Genomic DNA, 24,471 nt, shown 5'->3' on the forward strand with positions numbered 1-24,471 from the left:
ATTCGTCTCAACGATTTGTTTCTGTCAAGTAGGTTAAGTGCTGCCATTGGATTGTTATTGTGGAGAGGCAGTTACAGTGAACAGAGTTTCGTGTTGGGACGTAAAGTTTTAAATGCTAGTTTTCTTCAAGTAGCGAAGTTTTTCGCCCAGCGGCAATGAAAGTTAGCTGCAGATTATTTTGATGTTGTTTATCAAACTGAGTACATTTGTAGGTAAACAAAAAACAAACGATTTACGACGTTACCTTGTGACCTCTGTTACGGTAGGTTTAGAGAATCTGTCTGAATGCAGCTAAAAAGTAAGCACAGTCTTATGTGGCCTAATAATACATTTGTGATCCGGATACATTAGATTAATACATTAGATAATAATACATTAGATTTCATGTAGTCTAGTCAGCGTGTACAGAATAATTGCGTGATCAGATTGTTAAGTATCGATATTGGTTTTTACCGTGACGCCGGCGGCATTTTGCAATTGTGCTAGTGTACAAAACTTCGTAATATCTCTGTATTGACTAAAATGACAACGCATTATTGTAGTACAGTACGTTTGGAGTAAAATCAAGAGCAATTCCTATCGTTGCACTTGTACTTACTGAGTTTAGTTGCTAGAAAACTACAAGCATTGCATTGGAACTGTAAGCAGATACCAGCGAACGTAGGCGTCGTGATACCGGTACATTGGTTGGCATTCCTTTTTAAATGTCCTCCCAAAGCGCTGCTATCAGTGAATTTGACAGGCAGGAAACGATTGCGTTAAATTGACAACTACGGATAGCTTGGCGTCATGTTTCTTTGTGTTTTTGAATTAACGAACCCAAACGGGCTGGCTAGATGTGCTGATTTAGTTAAATTACAGCCATTTTAGGCTTCCCGTCAAATGAAAACCTAAGCTAGATTAAACCGATGTGAGCATTTGGGAGATAGAAAATCAATCAAATCAACCCTTATCGCAACCAATAGAGAAAAGCAGCATTATCCTGCTGGTACGCAACAGGCCTATTCCCACCAGCAGCGCAGCATTATCAACAAATTTAAATTTGGCTGAAAACTTACATGAAAGACAGGCGATTGTTCCGTTGTACTTGCGTAACAATGCCATCTGCATAATACGTATAGTACCTTTTATATTCCGCCATTAAATATGCGGAGCGAAAATTACCATATTAATCGTTATAGCAAACCAAAGAACATGCTAACATACAATTTAAAGCCAAGAATAATTCAGGAACACCGTAGAATCCCCGTAGACTGATAGATGCCAGATGTTCGAATAATTATTTGAGTAAGCTACGTAAAGTTAAGAACAAGATGTTATCGCTTAATTTTGAACACTGTAAAGTTTATTCTTTACATAGACAGCTAAGGTGTATATGACTGAATTTTTAAGGACTCATTAATTCCTGCATCCGCTGACGATGATTGGAATGCTAAAAAGCAGTATTCTGGGGCGATTCATGCTCGCATACACGTTTATGGCAGCAGGTGCCATTATCAACGTCATACAGCTGCTGGCCGTTCCGCTTGCCTGGGTTGGATTCAAAAATCAATCAAGGAATTTAGTGAGAAGGCTAACCTATCTGCATTGGGCACGTAAGTGAATATTTTATAATGTTTACGCGGAACGAGCAGCACGCAATCTATATTTTCCGCTCCATTTGTCGCTGATTATTTGTGGATTAATTCACTTTGGTAACAGCTGTGAGCGATTTTTCGCTTCGTTTCGGCTGATTTGTTCCCTGTTTAACTTAAGAAGCTCTGGTTTTGTCCAAAAACGTACTTGGAATGTGTCGAAACACTTAAAATGCTTCTTTGAACAATTACGCTGTGTTTTATTCGTCTGGATAATGTCTAACAGAAGCATATATTGGTTTCTGCCACGTAATCCTATCCATTGTGAAACCATAAGGTTTTAAATATGGGTTTTTAACAAACTAATCATGACCTTGCCATTACATTTCATCCAGTTTACAAGGATACTGCTGTATAAGAAACTGTAGTTTGGCATTGTTCTTGGAAATTGAAAAACATGATAAAAAATAAATGCTTTTTAACTCTGACTTTTTTGAATTTTTAGTAATTCCGGCAATATCCCAGTGGTGGGCAAACATCGACATCACATTGCATGCCCGGCCAGACGACATGACCAAATTTGGTAAAGAAAAGGCTCTGCTAGTGATGAATCACAAATGTCAACTTGACTGGGTCGTAATTTGGTGCCTGGGACATTATTATGACGTGTTGCAGGTAAAACTGCGCTCAGATTACGTCTTGCTGCTAGGACGACTTTTGAATAATTTATTAAAGCTGAGACGCTTTTACGATTCAACGTGCCCTCATCGCTGTTTAAAGCGTTTTTACGTCTGTTACCGAGTTTACAATGGTTCCTTTTTCTTGAACTGTTGCTTAATGGATATGATTGTATTTTGTGTTTCTTTGCCTCTCAATTATAATTATCTGTGGCTTTATTGTTTTGTTTTAATTAATATCGTCTTTGACAATGGCGCAATACTCGAAAAACAATTATCAAAAATACGATGAATATTCCGTATTGGAGATAATCCTGTCCCATGTTTTTCAACTCATTCTCCGTAGAACGTGAAAGCAATCGTGAAAAGTTCACTCAGAGTCGTGCCCGTGATTGGGTGGGCGATGTGGTTTAATGAGTTCATTTTTGTGCGACGAAACGCGAAGACAGACGGCGGAATCATCATCAAAAGTTTGGATAATTTCTCGTCTTTTCGCTATGACTATTGGGTGGGTTACGCTTCACTTAAACGTGGTTTTAGCTCAGTTTAAAATTACTTGCTTGGCTGTAGTTTCCAGTTGGAGTTCCCATGAATATACTTTTGTTTTGCTCGTACAATGGAAGAATATTTGACGCATCATTTATTACAAAATTTTTGTTCTGATTTAAAGTACCGCTTATTAGCTAAGATACACAACGATCTTATGCGTTCAGCTTCTCATCTTCTGTGAGGGAACCCGATTCACCCCAGACAAACAAAAAACCAGCAACGAATTTGCCGTCAAGAACGGATTGCGACCTCTGAAGCATCACTTAGTGCCCAGGACCAAGGGGTTTTCCCTTATCAGTAGGGGGCTGAGAGACACAGGTGAGTACTTGTTGACGTCATAATGCTAATTGTTTTTTACCTTACTTATTGTGTCGATGTTTGAGTGTTTATTAGCAGCCAAGTTGCGTAATAGGTTACTTAATGCCGATGTGTCGTACAAGGCCGTATTATGCTAACCGCTTGTTTACTTTCCCTTCTTTGTTGGTTCTACCACAACATATTGATTTTATTACATCATCGATTTTGCACCTAGTACCGGCTGTTTATGACGTGACACTCTGTTTCCCTGGCAACAAGGATCCGACATTGTCTGACTTCGTAGGCGGACGTGACGTCAAGGTCGACCTTATTATAAGGTAAGTTTGGTGACAGGTTGTGGTTTATGTTTCGCCATTCGCCAGAACATGCTCACGAACAATTAATAAATGCAGCCACGTCGGAAAAAGTCGTATGTTTAAAGCTGTTCTTTTAACTTGTTGTAAATTTTATAACATTGAAACCTAAACATAATCTTTTAATCTAAATCTAATTTCAGTTAAGACCTAAAAAGCTAAAATCAACTTTTTGCATATCCATTCTCCTAACCTAACCGCCTGTCTTTAACAACAGGCTGCGTGACACACTTATGGTGAAATAGTCACTCTCTTTAATAAATGGTAAAAAGTGGCAAAGTCCCAATGGTTTACAACATGTGAGATGACAATAACTGTGATATAAGATGGTTGGTTGGACTGGCCACCAAAGCAGCAGCATAGTTAAGTTCCTAAATTCAATAAGAATGAAAGCAAGATATTATTGGTGCTCGGTTGGTTCAATCCAGGGCGAGTAAACCCCGGAAAATGCTACCTAGGGTCTATTTAACCCACAAATGTTTGATGGATCGTTCTCTTTTGAATCGACCTGCAACCAAAAATATTTCTTGTCGTAAACCCTCGCTTGTATGTTTGCGCTCATACTGATATTTGTCGATCTGAGCTCTCCCATGGACGTTTTTCCCCGTTCGGTAAACATGTAACAAAGTTTTAATTTATCGTAAACAATTTAACATTTATGAAGCTTAGATTAGATTGTTTTTTGATTGGTGACTTGTGACTCGTCCCAGCGAAGCTAAAAGCGTAGTTTCTTTTTAGACGCATACCAATCGAAGAAGTGCCGGAGGAGCCTGAAAAATGCTCGGAATTTCTTCACGAAATCTACCGGGACAAGGTACCCCGACTGCCCGCATCTGTTTGAATTTATCATCGTAGGCACGGTTTTTAGGCAGCAACTTTATTCCCTGTGAAACATGCCTGTTCAACGCCATTTCGTTTGATGCAATGGAAGTGCCGTTTATAGCGTGTTAATGTGTAGACCTGCACTGTAGGCTCTTAAGTTGCGTCATGTCACTGTGAAGCAAAAAATCGAACCGTTTTTGGATCTGAATCGATATAGACATGTGTTCTCATTCAACTTGGGCTATGTGTTGCAAAGTGTACAGGCGTCTCATAAACGTCTATATGCGTCCACGTTGTTGCTTTTAAGCCGCTTCTTGTTAAACTGGTATACCTTGGCACAGAAGAACTGACGAAGCTAAACTAATGATGCATCTACATCACAATTAACATTTCTTTCGTCACAATAGGACCAACTGTGCGAGTTTCATCAGAACCACCAGAGATTTCCTATAATGGGGGAATTACCTGCTTACGAAGGTTGTGTCAAGAAGAGGCTGGAAAAGAACAAAAGGTAAGTAAGCCATGTCGATCAAGCGAGCTTTGACCAAGGGTAACCTTTGGCTGTAATGATCGCGCAAAACAAAAACTCCCATCGGCCATAGTCCAATGATTGCGCTGTGTAGGACGAACCAAATCCAAACGGTCGTAAAGTTTTTGCAGTGCTGGCAATATTTGTTGGACTTATTGAAGTCTTATCATTTGGTGCATATCAAGGGGCGAAAGCTGATAGCGTCAGTCAAGAGATATCATTGTTGATGCATTCCATGTTGGTAACTTTCATTGCAACTTGTTTTGTACTTCCAGCGCGCTCTTTGTCATCATCTTGTGGATGGTTTTATTGGTACCTCCATTCGTCGCTTTGTCGCTGTTTATGCTTTTTAGCGGCACGCTCATGCAGTCTATTGTATCATCACTGGTAATTGTGGCAAGTACGTAGGAACTAAAATGAATGCTTCTTTAGTAACTCTCTGTAACCTAATTGTTTACTTGGCTTATTTAGACATGGCGAGGCCTTCGAAAGCTTGTTTGTTTAGAACGATTTCTGAGTCCCTAAATATGCTATCTGTTAACTGCTTTTGGTATTTTTTACTCTAATACTTATTAGGTTTATTTTATTTCTTCAAAATTTTGATTATGACGCCACTACAGTTTCTCTGACGTCAAAAGTAATCTTGAAATCCGGCTCACCTACGTCATCATACGGAAGTTGAAGAAGAAGTTAGCTTTGTTACGTCATACCCAGTGGACTTGCAAACAACTTTTAAAAGATTGTAGCGGTTGTTTTAATTCGGTTTTGCCACTGTGCATAGGTTTTGTCGCTTTTGTAAGTTCGACAAATAGAAATAAATTCAGCAACATTTGTTCGTTATATTTCGCCTTGTTTTTTGCTTCCGCTGGACGGTGTCGCGGAGCAGTTAGTCTTTCTGCATCATTTTACCAGTTTTTAACCTTTCATCATACTTATCCACATACTTTGAGGTTGTTGAGATCCATGATGTGTTGCTAGACCAGGTGTCGGCAACCTTTCGTATGCAGTGAGCCAGTTTACGAATAATGTCAAAATATCAACAACTCGCGTGCCGAACATTTTTGTATTTTTTACATTTTCTTAAGGTGATATAAAGTGCGCGTCAAATCATCTCGCGTGCCAGGGGTTACCGACCCCTGTGCTAGACGCTTCTTGTTTTAACATTCACCTTGTTAACAACCACCGCTCTATACATGGACGATTGTTGCAAACAGCTTGCCTGCTACTCACCACCATATCTACGTAATAATAAGTATATTATGACGTACAAGCCATTTATTACGTCAAACAAACTTAATGTACAAGACAATTGAACAAACAAGTTTCAAGTTATTATGTTGTTGCGAAAATTTGCTCCAAGTGCATTCAGGTATACGACGTTGCCGCCAGAGCGCGCCACAGGCTTCATTTTAACTCTACAATGAACAAAGAAAACGAACAATAAAACTTTTAAACACGCCGCTATAAACATGCAAAACACATCTACGATATTTACGTCATAGTGATATCAATGTGACGTCAGTCAGGGTCAGCTGAGCTTCCATCACAAAAAGGGCGAGCTATTTTCGACCTCGGAAAAAATAAACTCCGACACCTAAATAGAACACTCGAATCCCGGCGGGGCACGAGTCCCGGGTCGATAGATATAAATACACATTTTGTCAGAAATTACAGTCACTGGAAATGAGCGGATTTGTCTGGTTTAAAGTTCTTCGGCGCAATCTTCGCAGTAGGTGTCTTCCTCGTGCATTACGAAGCCCTTGTTCTCTAGCGCCATCTTGCACTTCTCGCACTTGAAGCAGCCAAGATGCCAGCTGAAGTCTTCAAACGCGATCATCTTCGTTTCTCCAATGCCTGCAACAACAACACTCGGCGTCAAATTAAGAAGAAAATAATTGGCGTCGCGAGCTATGAAGTAAATTGACGTCACGAAAATCGCACAAAGGTTACGTCAGCCAACCGCAGCGGGAAATATCTGGCAAGATTGTTCAGCAAATGGTTAGCTAAATCCACAGTGGAATTTTAATGTTCTTCTCAGCTTGCTATAACACGCTTTTCTTCGCCGTGTAACCAGGTTATTGTAAATAGCAATCTCAGCACGTATTTGCACGGTCTGTGTGTCTTTGGTATGAACGGTGACGTATGTTTGCTAAAATCAAACGTCATATACAGTCAAAATTAGTCAGTGTGACGTCACAAACATAAATGCTGTAATGTCTCTATAGACATTTCCGGCGAGGTCTGTCGCGAAACACGGCGAGATTTTAAAGCTTCACGTCACTTCCGTCAAATTACAAAAATGAAATAATGCATCCAGCGCATTGTTACGTCACAAACAGGCTTTTCACGCTATGAATGTCTTTGAACAAAGTACCTGAAATTGGTTGGTTGCATTTGAGGCATTTCTTAGCAAATTTCGAAGTGTGGCAGTCGATGCAGTATGGCGTCTTGTCATGCGTCACGAACTGCTCGCCTGCCAGTTCCTTGGCGCAGGCGCCACAAACGAAGCAGCCAGAGTGGTAGGTCTCTTCCTTGTACGACACGCCACTTGACTTTATGACCTGCAAGTGATGAACGGTTAGGAAAACACCTTGCATACACACCACCCCTAAGCAACAACAACTGGAGACGTGACGTGACCATTCATATGCCGGAAGATAAGGCACGTGATTTCCGTTTTCATCGTCACAAACACCTTTCCTACTCTGTTGTAAGAATTTAAACTGAAAACTTTTTTCTTGGAACATTTTAGATGCTTTAAGTAAATAATCGCTTAATCCAGGAATTAAACTTCGCGATATTCAAACAAAAATCCAAATCTAAGCGAAAACTTCCCATTCAAAATAATCGCAGCGTGACTCAGTTAAAGTCAACAGACTAGTTTTGAAGCTATGAGTGCATTCAACTCAATCCAACCTTAGTCTCAATCAGCAGGGCTTGAAAACGGTGCTTAAAAGTAACGGTGTTTGCTTAGTGATTTACAATTCTTCTTGAGTTGACAGAACTATTTTACACCTTTCTGTACAAATAATATCAAGAATATTCGATTGTTTTGCTTGCTTTCGTGATAGTCGAGTTACTCCAAAACCGCAAAGAAAATCAACAATTTTCATTTCAATTCTGTTTCAACTTAATATGGTTAAGATCGCCATGGCAACCGAACATATCGTTACATCACATTGTCCACGTTCTTGTGGTTATTGTTACGTCATAATCGAGAGATGGTTCACCTTCTTGCACTTGGCGCATTTATCGGCGAGTCTCGATTCGAAGCAGCTCTCGCAGAAAATGCCGTCATCCTTTTTCACGAAGCTCTTCTTTCCGATGACGTCAGAGCAGGAGGAGCAGCAGAAACATTTCTCGTGGTAGCTCAGTCCCTCGTACTCCATTCTCTTCACCCCTGGACGAAGGAGAAACGCGTCACAACGATTTTTGATCAAAATCGCGCCTTTATTGGCCTTAAATCACAAAGACGCGCGATGCAAACTCCACGTGCAGTTAAAACGTCTCGAATTTGATGACTTCATAATCGCCGTGATGTCGCAATTCGCATAGTTACCTGGCCGGAAAGGTTTTTTACAGTTAGAGCATTTGGGAGAGAATTTGTTCTCGTAGCAGCGTTCGCAGATGAACTGGTTCTCCTTGTGGATGAACCTCTCTCCTGACAGCGATTTACTGCATCCGGCGCAGGTGAAGCATCCATCGTGGAAGTGAAGATCCTTGTACGAGATGTCCTGATATTGGAAGACATCTTGTATTTATCACGCTGCAATGAGCCACACGATTTTGAAATATTCCGCCGTAAAACGATTAGAAAACTTCGGCCGTAAATGCGTAAAGTACCCGATCATGACAGCGCTTTGCTACGTGATTTGATCTTCGTCAATGACCTTGGCCTATTGAAAACACTAAAGGGCGCGTCTCAAAAGTGGTCATGAAATAAGTGCAGAAAGAATTAGCGAAGAAATTCGAATGTCTTTAGGCTCGTGATGGTACCCATAGGGAAACTGTACCAGGCTTCGTAGTATTAATATGGTAACAGCGATGATAGATCGGTTCCTGGAAGGACGAACTCGAATTAAAAGTTATGAACCGCGGTTAAGCCGCACTGATTATTGCAAAACCGCTAATGCCCTGGAAATGCCATGGTTAAGCATAGGAGCGGAAGTAACGTATTAGTTTAAAAACGCGTCCAGTTTGGCGAAATGCATTGTGTATACAGGATAGGTTTTAGCCAGGGTGTTGAAACACATCCACGAACTTTAAGGTCATCACCGCCCCCTTTGTGCGGTATCAATAACTTACAATTTGCAACTAGGCACATCTAACCCTAGTGTGTGCCTGTGAGTTAAATTATAATGAAATAAGCCCACCACAGAAAAATACAGGGCAAAGGTTTAAATATGACGGTAACCTGGATATTTTTGGATAATTGTAAGAATCCATCCCCATGGGTTAGTTTAGGTTTATCATCAAATAATAGTCAAAGAATTTATGTAAATGCTGAATTATTAGAAAGATTTGTTATTTCCAAGCGCGTCTTACTCAACTTTATCGGGACAATTTTGTTTTCCAAACATCTACATTCTACATAAATCGATTCGCTGAAGTATTTTGTTTACGATATGGACGCCAGTGTGCACTGATGCGTAACCCACGTGTTTTACTGAAGGGGTGTTTTTATGGAAACCAAGCGGTACCTTCACCGGAAAAATCCCACCACGCAAGAGACTAAAACATTTTTAGAAAGCTGGAAATAAGAAACTTGTCGATAATTCCAAACTATGTGGATGATTTTGATAGTTCGAGCAAAACGCTAATGGATAAAATTGTTGGACTTGCCAAAAATTTCCAGTTACGATTCTAATTACGGAGTTTGATTTTTGGAATTAGAGCAGTGTTGGGATTGAGATAAGGACCAATTGTTACACCAAAAACATGCTACAGTTTCCCAAAACTTACCCGGCTTCCAGTAGCGATGATGCTTCCGCAGGTGTGGCAAGTGTTACAGAACAATGCTTCGTAGCATTCAACGCAAAATTTACGTGAATTCTGAAAGACAAAAATTCAATTACGCATAGCAAATTTCTGGAAATGAATCATTAATATTCAGTGCGAGTCGCTGTATATTGGACAAAAGTCGTGATATCTCAATTGTGACGTCAACCTTAAGAAGAAGAATAGCGTCAGTACAGCCTACTACTGACGATTTAAACTTTTAAAGTATATTCGCTAAATCACTACAAAAGAACATTAAATATAGACCAAGTACAAAACTAAACAACTATGTCCGAATAAATAATCGCTGAAGTTGAAATAGTTGATGGCCATCTAACTGTTCACAAACCATATTAACATCATGCCAAGCCATTACAATACAAGAAATCTCATCTTCAATAAATCTGAAGGAAAATATTTGACTGTGGCGATTTAGTCACGATTTTGGTCGGTATCACAGACTGCAATAACACAGAGCGGTGGCCAGCTGTCATGTTGTTGATTTTATATATGTATGTATATAAATGAGCGTATAATATTTTGATTTAAGCTGTTATTATTTCAGCCATTAGCCATTATCGGTTGGCACCAAACCATACAAAAACATGTTTTCCAAATTCAAACTGGTACACATTAAAATAAGTAAAATCTCAAGGCTAAAATCGAAACTGGTACACATCAAAAATATTCAATAACAGAATTTTTCATAACTTACCTGTCCCACTAGATACTGCCTTCCCATCAGCGACACAAGACATTTATTGCAACTGGGCACTTCTTGATTTCGGCTCAACTTGACACTCATCTTGCGGCCTTTTAACACAACCTATCTCGAAGTCAGTTTACTTGCAAATGCGTCCTAGAAACTCGCTTACAAGCTGCTCAAGAGTCACAATCTGTATTTAGACACGTTAAATATATTGTGACCTCACAATCACGTGTTTTAATTTTCTTGTATTCTTTATTCGTCCCCGAGGGACGTTCGATTAAATCTACAAATGTTTGATCCCATTTCTCCTATACAAGGTAGGCTGTAACAAATCATACTTGGCTATAGACCTGAATCTAACTTAATTTCAATGGTTCATTTTCATCAAAGCCTTTTGCCGAAAGGAGAAGTTACTTGCTTTGGTTTTGAGACTGCGGCAAATGACAGTCAATTACACCGCAGCCATTAACGCTTGTTTACAGATGCCGACATTTGGTTGCAGGAAGCAGCAAGGTTATTTGCGATTCCACCGACAAGGCTGCGTAGCTCATAGAACCTACGTGAACATATATGGTGCTGGTGTCATCGGTTCGCCGCCACCCATAGGAAATCATTACACACGAATCTGAATTGTAAAGGCACTGGAACTGGCACAGGCGCTTACGACGAAGTTTTTAACGTAGCTGCCAGTCTACCCTAAAGCCCACATGCTACCACTGCAGTTGAGCCTGCATTAAAATGATGAAATTTACTTGTTTTATGGCGCTGTGCTGGATCCTGCTGAAACGGTTTCACTTTCAAAACAGAAATTTTCAAATTGACAACTAACGCGCGAGTGTTATAGTCATTGTTACATCACAATGAGTTAATAGTAACTGAATAACATTTCCTCGCTGTGTCGACAGCAAAGAAAGCGGATGAATGACCATTGTGACGTATTTAGCTGGCGCAATGTTGTCAAATGTTTGATAAGCCAATCAACGTTGAGATTTGACGGAAACGTGAAGACGAGCTGCACGCAGGTTGCAATGACGTAGTGGAGAGGAAAGTCACACATTTCAAAGTTAGAGGCCACGGTGACGTTTAAGCCCCCCAACCTACCAACTGTTGCGTTGAATTTAACGATGACGTGACCCCCGTTCTATAAAGGACGCAGCTATTAATACGCGATAACCGAACAACAAGAAGGTTAAAACGACTTTTGTCGAATTAGATACCCACAGACCGCAAGGTTTCCCATCAAATATATTTGGCTGTGACTGCATGAACGTTTCTATACGATACTGCACGAAGCTTTCCCAGAAAACTAGGAAACTATTGTCAATTAAAATGCACGAAATTTTTTGCGTTTTAAACTTGCTATTTTGTTTCGTTGTTGTTTAAAATGCAACAGACATGAAATTACACGTTCTTGTTCAAAACGTTTGCAATTAAATTCACTTTTGACTGTCATTCTGTGAACTGAAACTGCCAAATAGGCACCACCTCAGTAAACGTTAGCTTAGGTTAAAGAAAAGTTTTACTTTATCAGATTAAGTTAAAAAACTTGACGACAACAATTTTACAGACATCACAGGAAGTCAAGAACTAAATGTTGAGTTACCAGATAACTTACTCTGATTTCTTATAAAAAAATGAGTGCATTTTACAGATAAAAATTGGGTATTTAAAGCTATTCTCATCAGTTGCTTTCTTAACCCAGGTTGGACGTAACACCGCGGCACAGCCTAAACCTAGCTTCTAATTTGGGTAGCATTTAACCCATAACAACAAAATCAACTTTTTGCATACCCGTTCTCCTAACCTGACCGACCATTATCAACAACGGACTGCTTGACGTCGACACCGTGAAATACTCGCTCAAGACGTCATTACGTTAACTATTTACCTGTTAACAATTAAGGTCGGTCATAGATTGTAGCTGATATTGTCTAAATGGGCGTGCTCCGTACAGTTTCAGACGAACGCTTTTATGACATCGCAGTATTCATAATTGCCTTTGTGACGATATGACGAAACAATATGAACAAGTCTATTGATAACCGCAAACAATGATGTTTCTATGTGCATTTGTTTAAGCCTCAGGTTTGCCAGATTAACCCCGCGGCTAAGATTATGCTTTTACTCTTTGTTACGTCAAAATCGCTGTAGATTGTGACGCTATAAGGCCTCAGTACACGAAAGCCTATAACACAAAGATAATTTTACCTTGAAACAGTGTCTGTCGGCTAAAAGCATTACCAGCAATTAAACTATTTCCTTCGAACGCTGGCAACGGTATCGGATGTTTTGGCTTGAATTTCCCTCCTGTCCGCAACTGAAATCATTTGTGAGTCAATACAGGAAACGTTAGTGACATCACAAACACATGTGTAGATACGTTTCAGCAGGCTAGATCATGCGCGCGTGCTGGAAACAAGCTTAGATCGCAGGTCGTCTTATCAAATAGACGCAATATATCAACATTACAGACACTGCATCAACCAGACAACGGTTATAACGGAAGCACGCGGTCGTTCCTCATGTACAGTTCTTGATTGCTTTCCAATCTTTCCTTTGCCCTTGAATTGAGTTCTGTTTACGTACTAGGACACTGTGTCATCTCTTACAAGCCGTTACGAAGCCAGTATGGCAAGTTGTGTACACACCAAAGATCACTTTTTCTTAAAAGGGCCACATTATGTGGTTCCCGACACGCTTCGTTTCCTCTATGACGTGTTAAACGCGTCGCCTCCATGAAAGTCTTCGAACTGTTTTTTTTTTGAGGTCGCGCGTCATTTCTTTTCACCGGCGATCTTTGATCTGAAACTTAGACGTAAGAAAGATGGATTCTCGTATTAAACTGCTTCCTTAAAGGGAAGGTCTTTTGCAAACGGGAAGCACATCCCCGGTAGAAAAAGTTTAAGCTTTTAAAAACGAAAAATTGGTGAAAAATATCTTGGCCTGTCTAATGGCTCCCAACCAAACAAGGCAAAGGCAAAAGGTTATATATGAAATCACACAGGTCTGTTCCAGTAGCAGACTCCTATCTGTTATACCTGGTTATTACAGCCAGAAAATATTTTCGTGGTCAATCCAAAATCCATAAACACTTCAGTGCCGCGTCACACAGTCTTCATCAATCATACGCTGTACTTATTTCCGTCTGTTCTAGTAAAGTGTTTAAGGCAAGCATCAGAGCCTTTAGCACTACCATTAGCATTCTTTGTGCCTTTGAGGCGCGGACTGTCATAGTTTTAGGCTAGAGGGGATATACAGTAGTATGAAATGCAAAATGATTTCACTGCTTGGATTAAAACAATTTCCATGTTTTTTGCTGCAAGTCCACCATATTTTTTGTAAATACTTTGTGAAAAATATCCAGTTCAACTAGTCGTTAGAATTGACGTCCATATTTAGGCTATAGCCTAAAACCTGAAAAGTAGACGTGACAAAGCGTCAGTTTGTTGCAAAAATTCCGCCCAGCTTTTTGACGTCACACAGTTGCGTGGGAGTCTCCTGTTATCAGGTGACTCGAATTAATGTCAGTTATGTACGAAATCGTTTTGGACTCGCTTGACTCTGCCACCAAGGTGACCTTCGTCATGTAAGGTTGTAAAAAGTCATTACTTTTCAATCACCTCAATTAAAGAATAATAACCCGACCAACGCCTCCTGCAGACCTTAAAAGCTGCTCAGTAATTAAGTGTCACCGAATTTATACATACCGCTCGTCACAATATGTGTTTTTGTAACATTATGACTGCATAATATGATTTATTAACGTAAACTTTACAGCCGGGATATATTTGTATTTCAACCTGCGTGCAACAGCTCATAAGCTGCCCAAGCTCGTCATTTCGCGCACTTATCATCACGTCCTTTACGCATAACACCAGGTTGTAAAGACGTTTTTACGACGTAATGTGCATTTATTTGCAAACTTAAAGTCGACATTGCAGTGTTGTTGCGTCCTGCGATCAACGTTTTTTCATAGCTTGTTGGCGACATCTAGCGCCAATCATATTTGTTGCAAGCACTTATCGCTTTGCCAAACCCCTTTGATTCAGTAGACTTGACGATTTTGCAAAAACAAGCTTCATCAGTTTCAATTTTTTTGTTCTGATCCTTTAATTGGTGACCCCGAAATTCTTTTTCTCCGCAATCGCATTTACGTTGATTTCGGAGTCAAAATCTTTACAAAGAGAAGGAAAATCGAAACCACTGAAAAAAAAATAAATACCAGGCTACAATGTGAAATGCAAAGTATAAATAACTCGGATAATTTCAAAATTAACGCATTTTAAATCAAGGCATGGGATTTGAGGGCACATTTTTTGTCTCTATTAATAATTATATAATCGATAAACACTCACCGATAAGAAATATGGCGACCAGAACACCTAACACCCCCGTTGTCAACGCAAAATAAACGAAGTAAATCAGCTGCATGACACTAAGAACCGACAAGCACAGAACAACATATAGAGGTCTGTATAATAACACAGTGACGTTGGATCAGTATCCGCTGCGATTGTGACGACACTATTCGTGTATTCGCTCACAGACCACGATTGAATACTTACGGTTGGCGTTTGGGAAGTTTCTTGGAAATGTAAGTTGAGTATTTAGGGTCAGATTTACCGAAAGGAAACTCTTCATGTTGTAGATGATGTTCGAAAAGTCTATCCTGTGAATTATAAATACAGCAGCCTACTTTCTTAATTTATACTGGAACCTAATCATGTTTCCTAAAACAAAATAGGATTCCCAAAAATACACCTAAAGATAATGTTAAGAATATTATTTGAAACACTTTTTTTCAAAATGCAATATATTACACGATTTTTTTAAAATATTAAGATTTGTATAGCAGCTGCACCTTTTCCTGGTAGACATCATATAAATATTGCTTGCAGGTACTTTCGTCTTTCGGGACTTCCGCTAAAGATACTCTCCTGACAATATGAAGCAATTTACAAGGATTAGTTATGTTTTCGCCACGTTTTGTGCGATAGTCATAGGCTAGAGGTAATGTTTACATTAAAGGTCACACTGATTCAAATGCTTGCATTACAGCACTAACCTGACAAAATAATCGATGATGGCTGGTTTACCTTGAAGCATGTCCAAAAAAGTCGGGTTCTTTCTTCCTCTAACGCATACTGTTGCATCATAAAGCATCTCTACTGCACATAAATTCCAACTTTGCAACAACAATAAACATACTAGATAGCAACATTAACCAGAAGCAAACAAATGTAGGCTACAGGAATTGCGAAGCTCTTGTGTGACCATGACAAAACCCTTTGTTCGAGGCACAAGGTGACATTTCAACGGTTGAATTCCGTTCTTTAAAGCGTATTCCTGACTTCGTTTGTGCCGGGCCGGAGTAAACCGCGTGCCTTCAGGAAACATCAAAATCTGTTGCCGCAAAAACAAAAGTCAATTTATTTTGTAAACTTTAGAACTGGGTTAACTTACACACTTGTACATCAGGTAAAAACTTCATGTAGAAATAGAAACTAAGTAAACTTTGAAAAATTGTTCGAAATACAATACAGTTGTCAGTCAAAAGTATGTAGGTCTGCAGGTTCGAAGCAGCTCACGTTGTACAATCCATCATTTTCCTTGAGGCTTTTCGTAACTTTCTCTATAGTCGGCTTGTCTCGATCCATTCTCCGCTCAAGGAAGATGAAATCAAGGAACCAAACACTGAACCCGAACACGGGAACATATTTCACGAGCTTCTTGACAATTGCTTTTGATTGCTGAATGGAAACACAACATGGTATTAGTTTGTTTTTCGTTTCCAACATTATATTGGGAAATTTGTAATTAACACCGTCAAAAGTATATATGTTATGCCCGCCTAAGTGATGATGCTGTTTATCAAAAACTCTATGTAGTTGCCACCAGGCATAGCCTGTTAGCATCAAACACGAAACACAACCAGTAAAATACAGAAATTTCTTTCTGCCAACGTTTCGATACCCACTCGGGTTAGCTTCATCATGACAAGGTGGGATATTGAATTTTTTTTGCAACAAGTGTAGATTTACAATTGCACCGTTTATTGTGGTTTTTCTCCCATCACGTTTCCTATATATATTTATAGCCCACTTTTTACCGTATCAGTGGGCTACCAGCAATCCGTATACCTCTAACAAGCTGATGGAATCGGCCACTAAAAATGCGGCGACCCAATCGAGCTGCGATTTGTGGTTTTGCACAACCAGTGCTCTTTCTTTGCCGGCTTTTTGAAATCCTTCCGGTGAGCTTATGTTGTGAATTTCGATGTTAGCCCACCACTGAGCTATACAGATGGGCCCTAAATAGAAAACGTGCAGCGTCTTTCCATATAAAGCATTTAAAAAAAATTATAACATTAGGCTTATTCCAAACATTCAGCACAAAATAATATTATCACCTATCCTATAAGATAAGTTTTAGATACGAGCATAGGTGGGCAGTACCGCGGAACTAGGCCTATACCGAATTACTGTAACGCGGTACTTTTTAGTACCGATACCGGTACCGTCGGTACTTTTGAATAAAAGTGCCGAATCTCTGTACCGAATTACTTTTTTCAAGAAATTTCTGTCGGTCCCGGTACTCGGTACTTTTCAAATGATAGTTTCAAAATTTTAACAAGTAGCCTATGTTTTCAAAAATACTTTTTAATCAATCTTTAATACTAATTTCTGCATTAGTTTATCTTTTTTAATCTAGAAATGTCAAGCAAAATTGCAAGCGATTAACGTCACATATGTTTTGACCTGGAGTAACCTTTACCAGGGGCAAAATAGCGGTAAACATTGCATTTGTAGCCGCATCTTTTACACAAAAGTACCGGTACCGAGTACCGACAAAGTACCGAATTACTTTTTGAAAATAGTACCGAATACCGGAACCGTCGATACATTTTTTTGCCAAGTACCAGTACCGTTACCGACGGTACTTTTAAAGTACCAACTGCCCACCTGTGGATACGAGTAAACAAACAAAGACCAATGTTGGAAGGACTATAGCAGATTATGAAAACAAAAATAAATCATATAACAAAGAAGCATTTTTTAACATGATTTATTATTTTTTGGGGGTCCCGCTTACTTTTACGAATATAGCAATGTATTGGTTTATTCAAAGTAAATTAAAAATTCAACTTACAACAGAATATCATGTAGTTTAGTTTTCCAACGAAAAAACTGTAGATTCTTTTACATCTCAGAAACCAAAAGGGCAGCGCTAGGAGCTGTAGAGAATTTATCATCAGACCACTCGCAAGAAACAAGTATATCAGAAGAATGGTTGTCATAATATTGCCTTTCAAGAAGCTAACTAATCGCATTTTGTTGTTTTCTAATGCAAATTTATATAAAGGCCTCTCTCCTATCTTCATAAATGCTGTAAATGCAGTTTAATTTTGGACTCATAGCTTCAAGTCAGTATGTAGATCTACCAAGGTCCACAATTACCGTTATAAATGAAGACAAGTGGCAAGCTGCCCTTTAAACACAATACGCTGTGGTTTTCAAGACCTTGCTCTGAATGATTCTTTGCTGTTGCAAAGTCAAGCTGTACAAACAGAACATTTTCTCCTCTTTGGAGTAACATAGTCTGTAGGCTAGTCCATTTTATGATGTTCGTTTCCATCGTATTACCTGTCAATTGCGTATGAGGTTTCCTTTTGTGAGTCTACGTTAAACATCCATTATAGCAGCAGTTAGAAGTAAAATGAATGTGCCAGTAAGCAACTCCTCTGTAAATTATGAAAAATAGTTACATAATCACGAAATATAAGGGTCAGCTGATGAAAAAGAGAAACCTATTTTTGTTGACATTTCATTAATTTTATGACGTTTCAATAATTAATCAATAACAATAGCACGACACGTTTTTTTTGCATTCTATTTCTAAAATTATCGAAAACGTGACTCCTGTTTCCTATTACCCCCATTGCCCAGATAAAGTTAACCTGAATGGGTTAATGAAAAGTCGGCAGACAATAACTTTGGTTTTCACCAGTTGTGCCTTCTATGTGATGATTATTATGCCTGGTGGAACCATAATATAGTGACAGCAGTACGAGAAAAAAAAAATTCTATTTTTCCTATGACATCGTTCTTTGGCAAACCCTCTCCCTTCTGAGATTATTTTCAACATCTCTGTTAACACTTTCGTACTACACAAATTTAAGTGAGAGGGGTAAATAAAACCTGCAAAATAACAAAAATGCTAACATAACGTTTGCCAAAATTTTAACTTCATTACATGTTTATTGAGTTGTCCCATTAACGTGTTTCCAAAAAAATTTCGATTTTGCTGTTAGTTTTTTCAGATATTAAAAGTACAAAGTATATAAATGAAAAAAATTTATAAAATAATGAAATTTTTAACAAATGTTGAATAAAATATTTTTAGCCTGAACTTTTTAAATCGCAAAGTTTTTAAATCAACTTCAAGAATGGTAGCTTAATTTATAATTGGAAACACAATTTTGGCACCTGATTAAATTAACCAATCACGTTAAAGTTACTAACTGAGCGCAGATTTGAAGGCAATTCCAGAAAATGCTCGCGATTCTGATCTGCGGATGTTATTTTAGAATTTGCGGTTTTTATTGTACCCTAATGCATATCTTTTTCCTTGTATTTTTCTGAAATTGTTCAGTATTTATACTTTTTTACCTTAAGCTCATAAATTACCGTATGGTAGGAGGCTATACTGATCGACAAGACTAGGTCACGCTTAATACCGGTACCGGTAACAGTCGTTCTATGTTTGTCAGCGTTTGTTTCATCCTCTGATCGTTTAGGCCTAGGCCTGTTAATCTGAGGAGCAGTAGCCTACACTGCAGAGATCATTAGCTGCATACCTTATCAATCTCTGAGTGATTTTTCATTTAGGCATAGAATCTGGGGCAGCAGACATAGCCTATAGCCTGATTGTGGAAACTGAAAGTGTGACAGATCCTTTGACTACGTGTGACGAAATTCATCAACGTTCACACCAAACTTTTCAATCTTCACGTCAATTTATAAAAAACCAACAAAGAAAAGTTGATTGTTTGAACGCCAAACAAAGAGTTTAGGTTGCAGTGCTCCCGGACTGCAGAGTATGATGGCCGTTTTTAGCAAGATCTTGGGTGCGCCAAACAACCTAAAAGGAAAAGTGCGGTGCGCAAAAATGCTCTGATGCAATGGAAGTGTGCACAATTATACAGTTTTTTACACAGTTTGACTTACTCAATCTTTAAATCGATTGAAAATTGAGTGCACAGAAGATCAGTCATAGTTATTATGTGCAAAAAAATGCATCTTAAGTGCGGCACTGAAGCTCATGAAAAGCAGTATTGAGTGCCACTATATATGCCAAACTCTGCAGTCTGGCAGTGCTCACTATCACGGAAAAACTTATGTTTTTACACGCAAAAATTTTTGTCGAAAACTGCCATACTCTAGTCAGCGCTGTCATGACAACACAAGTTTTTTATAAGTTTTTTCGCTTGTTTATTGCAGAAGTGAAGTGAAAAGAAAACTAGTTAGTCTAACTTACTTGGTACTTGGTGTACGTAGTATTAGACCATTCTGCATTGGAACCTAGTTGTTAGTCTGACTGAGCATATTCTATAGGCATACAAATCGCTGATGTAGCTTTTACAACAAGTTAAATCTCTGAATGGCCCAGCCTACTACATGAAATCTTCCTCATACCTAGCAGCTCAACGACCGACTTAGCATTTGATGTGTGCACAAAATATCCATATTTTTGAAAATTTGCTTTTTAGTAGTTGTGCTGTGTTCGTATTTGCCCTACTCTGTGTAACTACTCAATTTGTACTCTTTTTTGTGGTTGCAATCCATACCAACAGCGCTGTACCGTCGTATATATACAATGCAAATAGGACAGGCAGTGAAGTGCATGCCAAAAATCATTCATTTCATTGTTTGCATAATGGTGGGGGACAGAAAACTGTTGATGTTCATAAATCAGCCAGATTTTTTAACCCTATGGTATGGCTGAAACTAAGGTACAAGTAGGCTACCTACTCAAATGGCCTAAGATGACGTTGACCTGTATGAAGTAAATGTAGTAGTGTTGACAGGTTAATATTACAATCATTATATTTTTGCCATAACTCACTGTCAGATTGTGAAGGACAGCAAACTCTGCTGATACTGATGGTTGCGAATGTATTAACGACATGATTCAATATCTTTTATGCTAGGGCTGGGAATTTAGTTGCTAGCTGCGATAATCGCAAAATGGCAAGTCACATGTTAAATGCAAAAGTATATACCATTTATTTCTAAAAAGCTTGATGTATGTCATATACCATGATAGGCTCCAAAGTTTATCAGGAAAACAAACTACTGCAGCATTAAAACGATAACCAGAGCAGCACAATTTCATGAATCGATTGGTTTTTATCAAACGTTTTGCTCCAAATTCTCTACTATATGTATATTTTTAGCTTTTAGCTAACAAAATGTTTAGTCGCTAAAAGTTTTTAGCCGTTAGCTGTTATTAGCCAGATAACTTTTCCCAGTTCTTTCCATACACAATACATACTTAACATTTTGCGTGGTGATAACAGAGTTATGCGTAACATTAATAGGAGAGCTAAAACTGAGCAACTTGCAATGGAATTTTATAGTAAAACATTGTCGAATTTGTGGATGCTAAATCTAGGTGCAGAAAGGCCTGTAGCGCTGCCAAATTTAAAGCAAACTGTACTATAATACTTTTCCTTCAACATGTTTATTTCTTTATTCAGATTTTTTGTTGATGCAAGATTTATTTTGAAATTACTGTGTCAATCATCAGCACCAGAATGTCAAACGAGATCTATTACTCCGACAAATACTTCGATGACAAATATGAATACAGGTTTAACTAGTTGTAATCAGTTGTATTTGAATAAAAACTATAACAACACAAACATGTCAAATAGTATAATTAATATAGTTTAATAAAACATAAATAGTATAATTTTTGTCCAAAATTTGTTGAAAATAAAACTTCTTTTTGTCCTTCCAGGCATGTGATGCTTCCGAGAGATCTGAGCAAACTTGTGCCCAAATCTCATCTAATGTCTGAAGCTGAGTGGAGGAGTCTTGGAGTTCAGCAGAGCCAAGGATGGATCCATTACATGAAGCATGATCCAGGTTTGTGATCCTGGTCATTGTCTAGTTCTACAGCAAAGGCTGTACTTTGAGGCTATCTGGATGTGTGGTACTTGCCAATTTTTGTGTTCTATTTATGTGACTATTTAAATCTATTTAAACGCTGATTTTATTACAACTAAAATAGTTCAGAAGGCACAGTTCGTATAACAAGCACATACTCACCGAAAATTGCCAGTACTTAGTTTCCTTCTACTGGTAATTAATTGAGTTGCTCTTATCAAAATTTTTACGTTTATTTGGCAATAGCAATATAAAAATCTGCTCGAAAAACTCTGATAATAATTGTTCAATGTTAAATCATCACAAGATCCACAAATAAGCATTTACTACAAGGAGGTCATTGTACTTTACTGGTAACAGGTGTATCACCAGTGTCCAGGCTCTTTGGGCTTCTCAAACTTGGATTACCATTCTTTTTGGTCACATGAAGATTTTTTGGGATTCTAAGATTTTTCTCACGCAGTTTTCATTTGTAACGACCGTTTGTAGTTTAGCACACTCGCTTACAGTCTGGGATTTAGTCCACAGTACAAGGTTAAGTAGCCAGCACACATACACAGCAGGCAAGCTGCAATGCCAGTTGCAAACTAGGAGAGATGGTAACCCTTGTGCGCCTTGTCGGAGCAAAGCAGAAACTGCTAATATGTATAATATTTCCTAACTCATCTCTTATGGTAGTTGCATTGGTGCTGGTGGAGAAGTGGCGAGAAAACTAAAAGCGCAAAACGAAACAATGGAGAAAAAAAGGGATAGTAACACTTGCCTACCTTGAGAATACTCAAGAGAGAAGAAGGGATAAGGCGAGATAATAAAGATATAAGGGATGTGAGAGCAAAGAGCCCACTCGGGACAGAGCAGCAGAGGTGTGATAAGAAAGCCCAGAAAGATTGAGACGGGATAAAAAAAGAAAGAAAAAACGTAACACAGGGCTGATTTCTGAAAACGTCTCGACTATGACATAATAATGCATTTTCCCCTCTTTTATGTGTGGTCACTGGTGATGCTGCGTCCAGCCAGTTACCGGTATTAAACTGCAAAACTTAAACTGCAAGTCCAAAGAATGGATTAATTACGCGCGCTATAAGCAACTTCTTCTGTAAATAAACTTTGCAATGTCTCAACTGTAGTTTAACAAATTCAAATTTATGATGAATAACAGGGCGTAAATCTCAGCATGCTTAAGCTTAGTTTAATGGTTTTCAATACTGCGGCCAACCTTGCTGTCGGCCGTCGCAAAATTTTCCCACCACGGGTCAATAGTAATCAAAGTTAGTGGAGTCCTAATTGATAACTAAGATATTTTGATAAAGTTTTAGTATTAATCTTTACATGATCAGAGCTTGTTATATGAATTACAGAACCTCATATTCTTCTATTTCGACGCGAAGTCTCCAAGCAGCAGAAGATCTGCTCATGATGTTCTACTTCCTTGTCTCTTTCTACTTTAAGTGCTATTTTGTGACGAATTCCTTGTATATGGCTGCTGCATAAAATGTTTAAATGTCTGCAACTTTCCAGGATATTTCAGCCATTTAGTCACTTCCCAATCAAACATATTGCCGTCATTATTTCGAATGAATTTCTTTGGAAAAGCAGAAACGATTTCAACTTGACCGATGCAGTTGTTAATTTTTGCATATCTGCCACAGTATCCTTGTACTTCTCTTACCTTATTGACACTTTCCTGTCGCTATCTTTAACGGGCATTCTTCGCCTATGGCTTATCTACATAAGTTGCTATTCAATGCTGGGTACTCTTTACTGATGAATCTAGCAAAACTTTACATGCGATTGTCATGAGACCATGTGCTAATGATATTATAAGTGCCCATGTGCTATATGCTGCAGTGTATCTGTGGCTTGTATTATTGCGTAAAGTGGACTTAAAACCATGGGCAGCATGAAGTAAACACGAAAATTCGAACGATATTATGTGAAAAATCCGTTTGATTGTTGCCCAATAAAATGTGATCGAAGCCACTTTTGTCGTTTATTATCCTGTAAACTTCACAGGATACATCATCACTTTACAGTGTAAAGTGCTGCTGGAAGCCTATCACCAATAGAGTGGTGGACCACCCTGCTGTGCTCGGTATGAGATCGACCTCAAAACAGCAGCAAAAGTTGAGATTTAGTTTTAATTGATTTCGGTGTCGATTCTTTATTTTATCTTAAGTAAAAGCTTGGTTTTATTTTCGCTGACCGCTCCCATGTATTTGAAGGGAAGAAAAAGTTTAAGGTACAGTATTATGGAACAACACGTAACACTCCTCAAATCTCCTTTATAACGCTCTCATTGGCATAACACGTAACTAGACACCTGAACGTTGTTTGTTGTACGTTAAAAGCTATAAAGATGAAGCAAAACTTAATTCATTTTGTGATGATAATCGTGGAACTGATGCGGAATAGGAGGTGTGTTTTAGGTTTTCAAGCAACCTCCAGTGTCAGAAATAATTTTTAGAAAATTATGTTAGGTGGCGCTAAAAGACGGAAAGTACAACATAAACACACGTAATGTGAAATGGCCGCAACGCATCATTGTAACTCGTGTCGTTTCTTGTTCATCATAGTCAGTGAGGGAACGAAAAATCAAATGCTAACCATTACAACGTAGAAAATCATAATTTAGCCAGCAGACAATGACTGGAAAAAGTAGCAAAACCCAAGGGCTTAAAACGTGCAAGAATTATGTAACCAAATGATAAAGACGATCAATGGTTAGCACGGCCACTAAACTAAACCCAACGTGCAAATAACAATAAAACAAA

At 38.6% G+C, this 24,471-nt stretch overlaps 4 protein-coding genes across 4 annotated transcripts; 2 read left to right on the forward strand and 2 right to left on the reverse strand.

Moving 5' to 3' along the window:
- The first annotated feature begins 1,349 nt into the window (after positions 1-1,349).
- LOC143471183 (1-acyl-sn-glycerol-3-phosphate acyltransferase delta-like) lies at positions 1,350-5,662 on the forward strand. Its single transcript, XM_076969575.1, has 9 exons — positions 1,350-1,595; positions 2,080-2,249; positions 2,598-2,759; positions 2,965-3,118; positions 3,333-3,435; positions 4,210-4,285; positions 4,701-4,804; positions 5,098-5,222; positions 5,443-5,662. Exons 1-9 carry the CDS (start codon positions 1,421-1,423, stop codon positions 5,502-5,504), a joined length of 1,131 nt encoding a protein of 376 aa, XP_076825690.1. The 5' UTR covers positions 1,350-1,420; the 3' UTR covers positions 5,505-5,662.
- A 397-nt stretch (positions 5,663-6,059) lies between these two features.
- LOC143471184 (four and a half LIM domains protein 2-like) lies at positions 6,060-11,124 on the reverse strand. The gene is made up of 6 exons (XM_076969576.1): positions 10,536-11,124; positions 9,785-9,874; positions 8,382-8,556; positions 8,053-8,222; positions 7,197-7,383; positions 6,060-6,676 (listed from the first exon to the last, which is right to left on the reverse strand). Exons 1-6 carry the CDS (start codon positions 10,623-10,625, stop codon positions 6,525-6,527), a joined length of 864 nt encoding a protein of 287 aa, XP_076825691.1. The 5' UTR covers positions 10,626-11,124; the 3' UTR covers positions 6,060-6,524.
- Positions 11,125-14,281: 3,157 nt separating this feature from the next.
- On the reverse strand, positions 14,282-18,258 carry LOC143471182 (1-acyl-sn-glycerol-3-phosphate acyltransferase delta-like). The gene is made up of 9 exons (XM_076969574.1): positions 17,679-18,258; positions 16,670-16,839; positions 16,118-16,279; positions 15,779-15,932; positions 15,595-15,697; positions 15,391-15,466; positions 15,095-15,198; positions 14,885-15,000; positions 14,282-14,732 (listed from the first exon to the last, which is right to left on the reverse strand). The coding sequence occupies exons 1-9, from the start codon at positions 17,908-17,910 to the stop codon at positions 14,680-14,682; spliced, it is 1,170 nt and encodes a 389-aa protein (XP_076825689.1). The 5' UTR covers positions 17,911-18,258; the 3' UTR covers positions 14,282-14,679.
- Positions 18,259-20,425: 2,167 nt separating this feature from the next.
- Positions 20,426-23,680, forward strand: LOC143471059 (cyclin-dependent kinases regulatory subunit-like). Its single transcript, XM_076969395.1, has 3 exons — positions 20,426-21,401; positions 21,552-21,679; positions 23,059-23,680. Exons 1-3 carry the CDS (start codon positions 21,346-21,348, stop codon positions 23,115-23,117), a joined length of 243 nt encoding a protein of 80 aa, XP_076825510.1. The 5' UTR covers positions 20,426-21,345; the 3' UTR covers positions 23,118-23,680.
- The last annotated feature ends 791 nt before the right edge of the window (positions 23,681-24,471 follow it).

Source organism: Clavelina lepadiformis, chromosome 9 (genome assembly GCF_947623445.1).
Source record: "Clavelina lepadiformis chromosome 9, kaClaLepa1.1, whole genome shotgun sequence".
In the NCBI taxonomy this organism is placed as follows: domain Eukaryota; kingdom Metazoa; phylum Chordata; class Ascidiacea; order Aplousobranchia; family Clavelinidae; genus Clavelina; species Clavelina lepadiformis.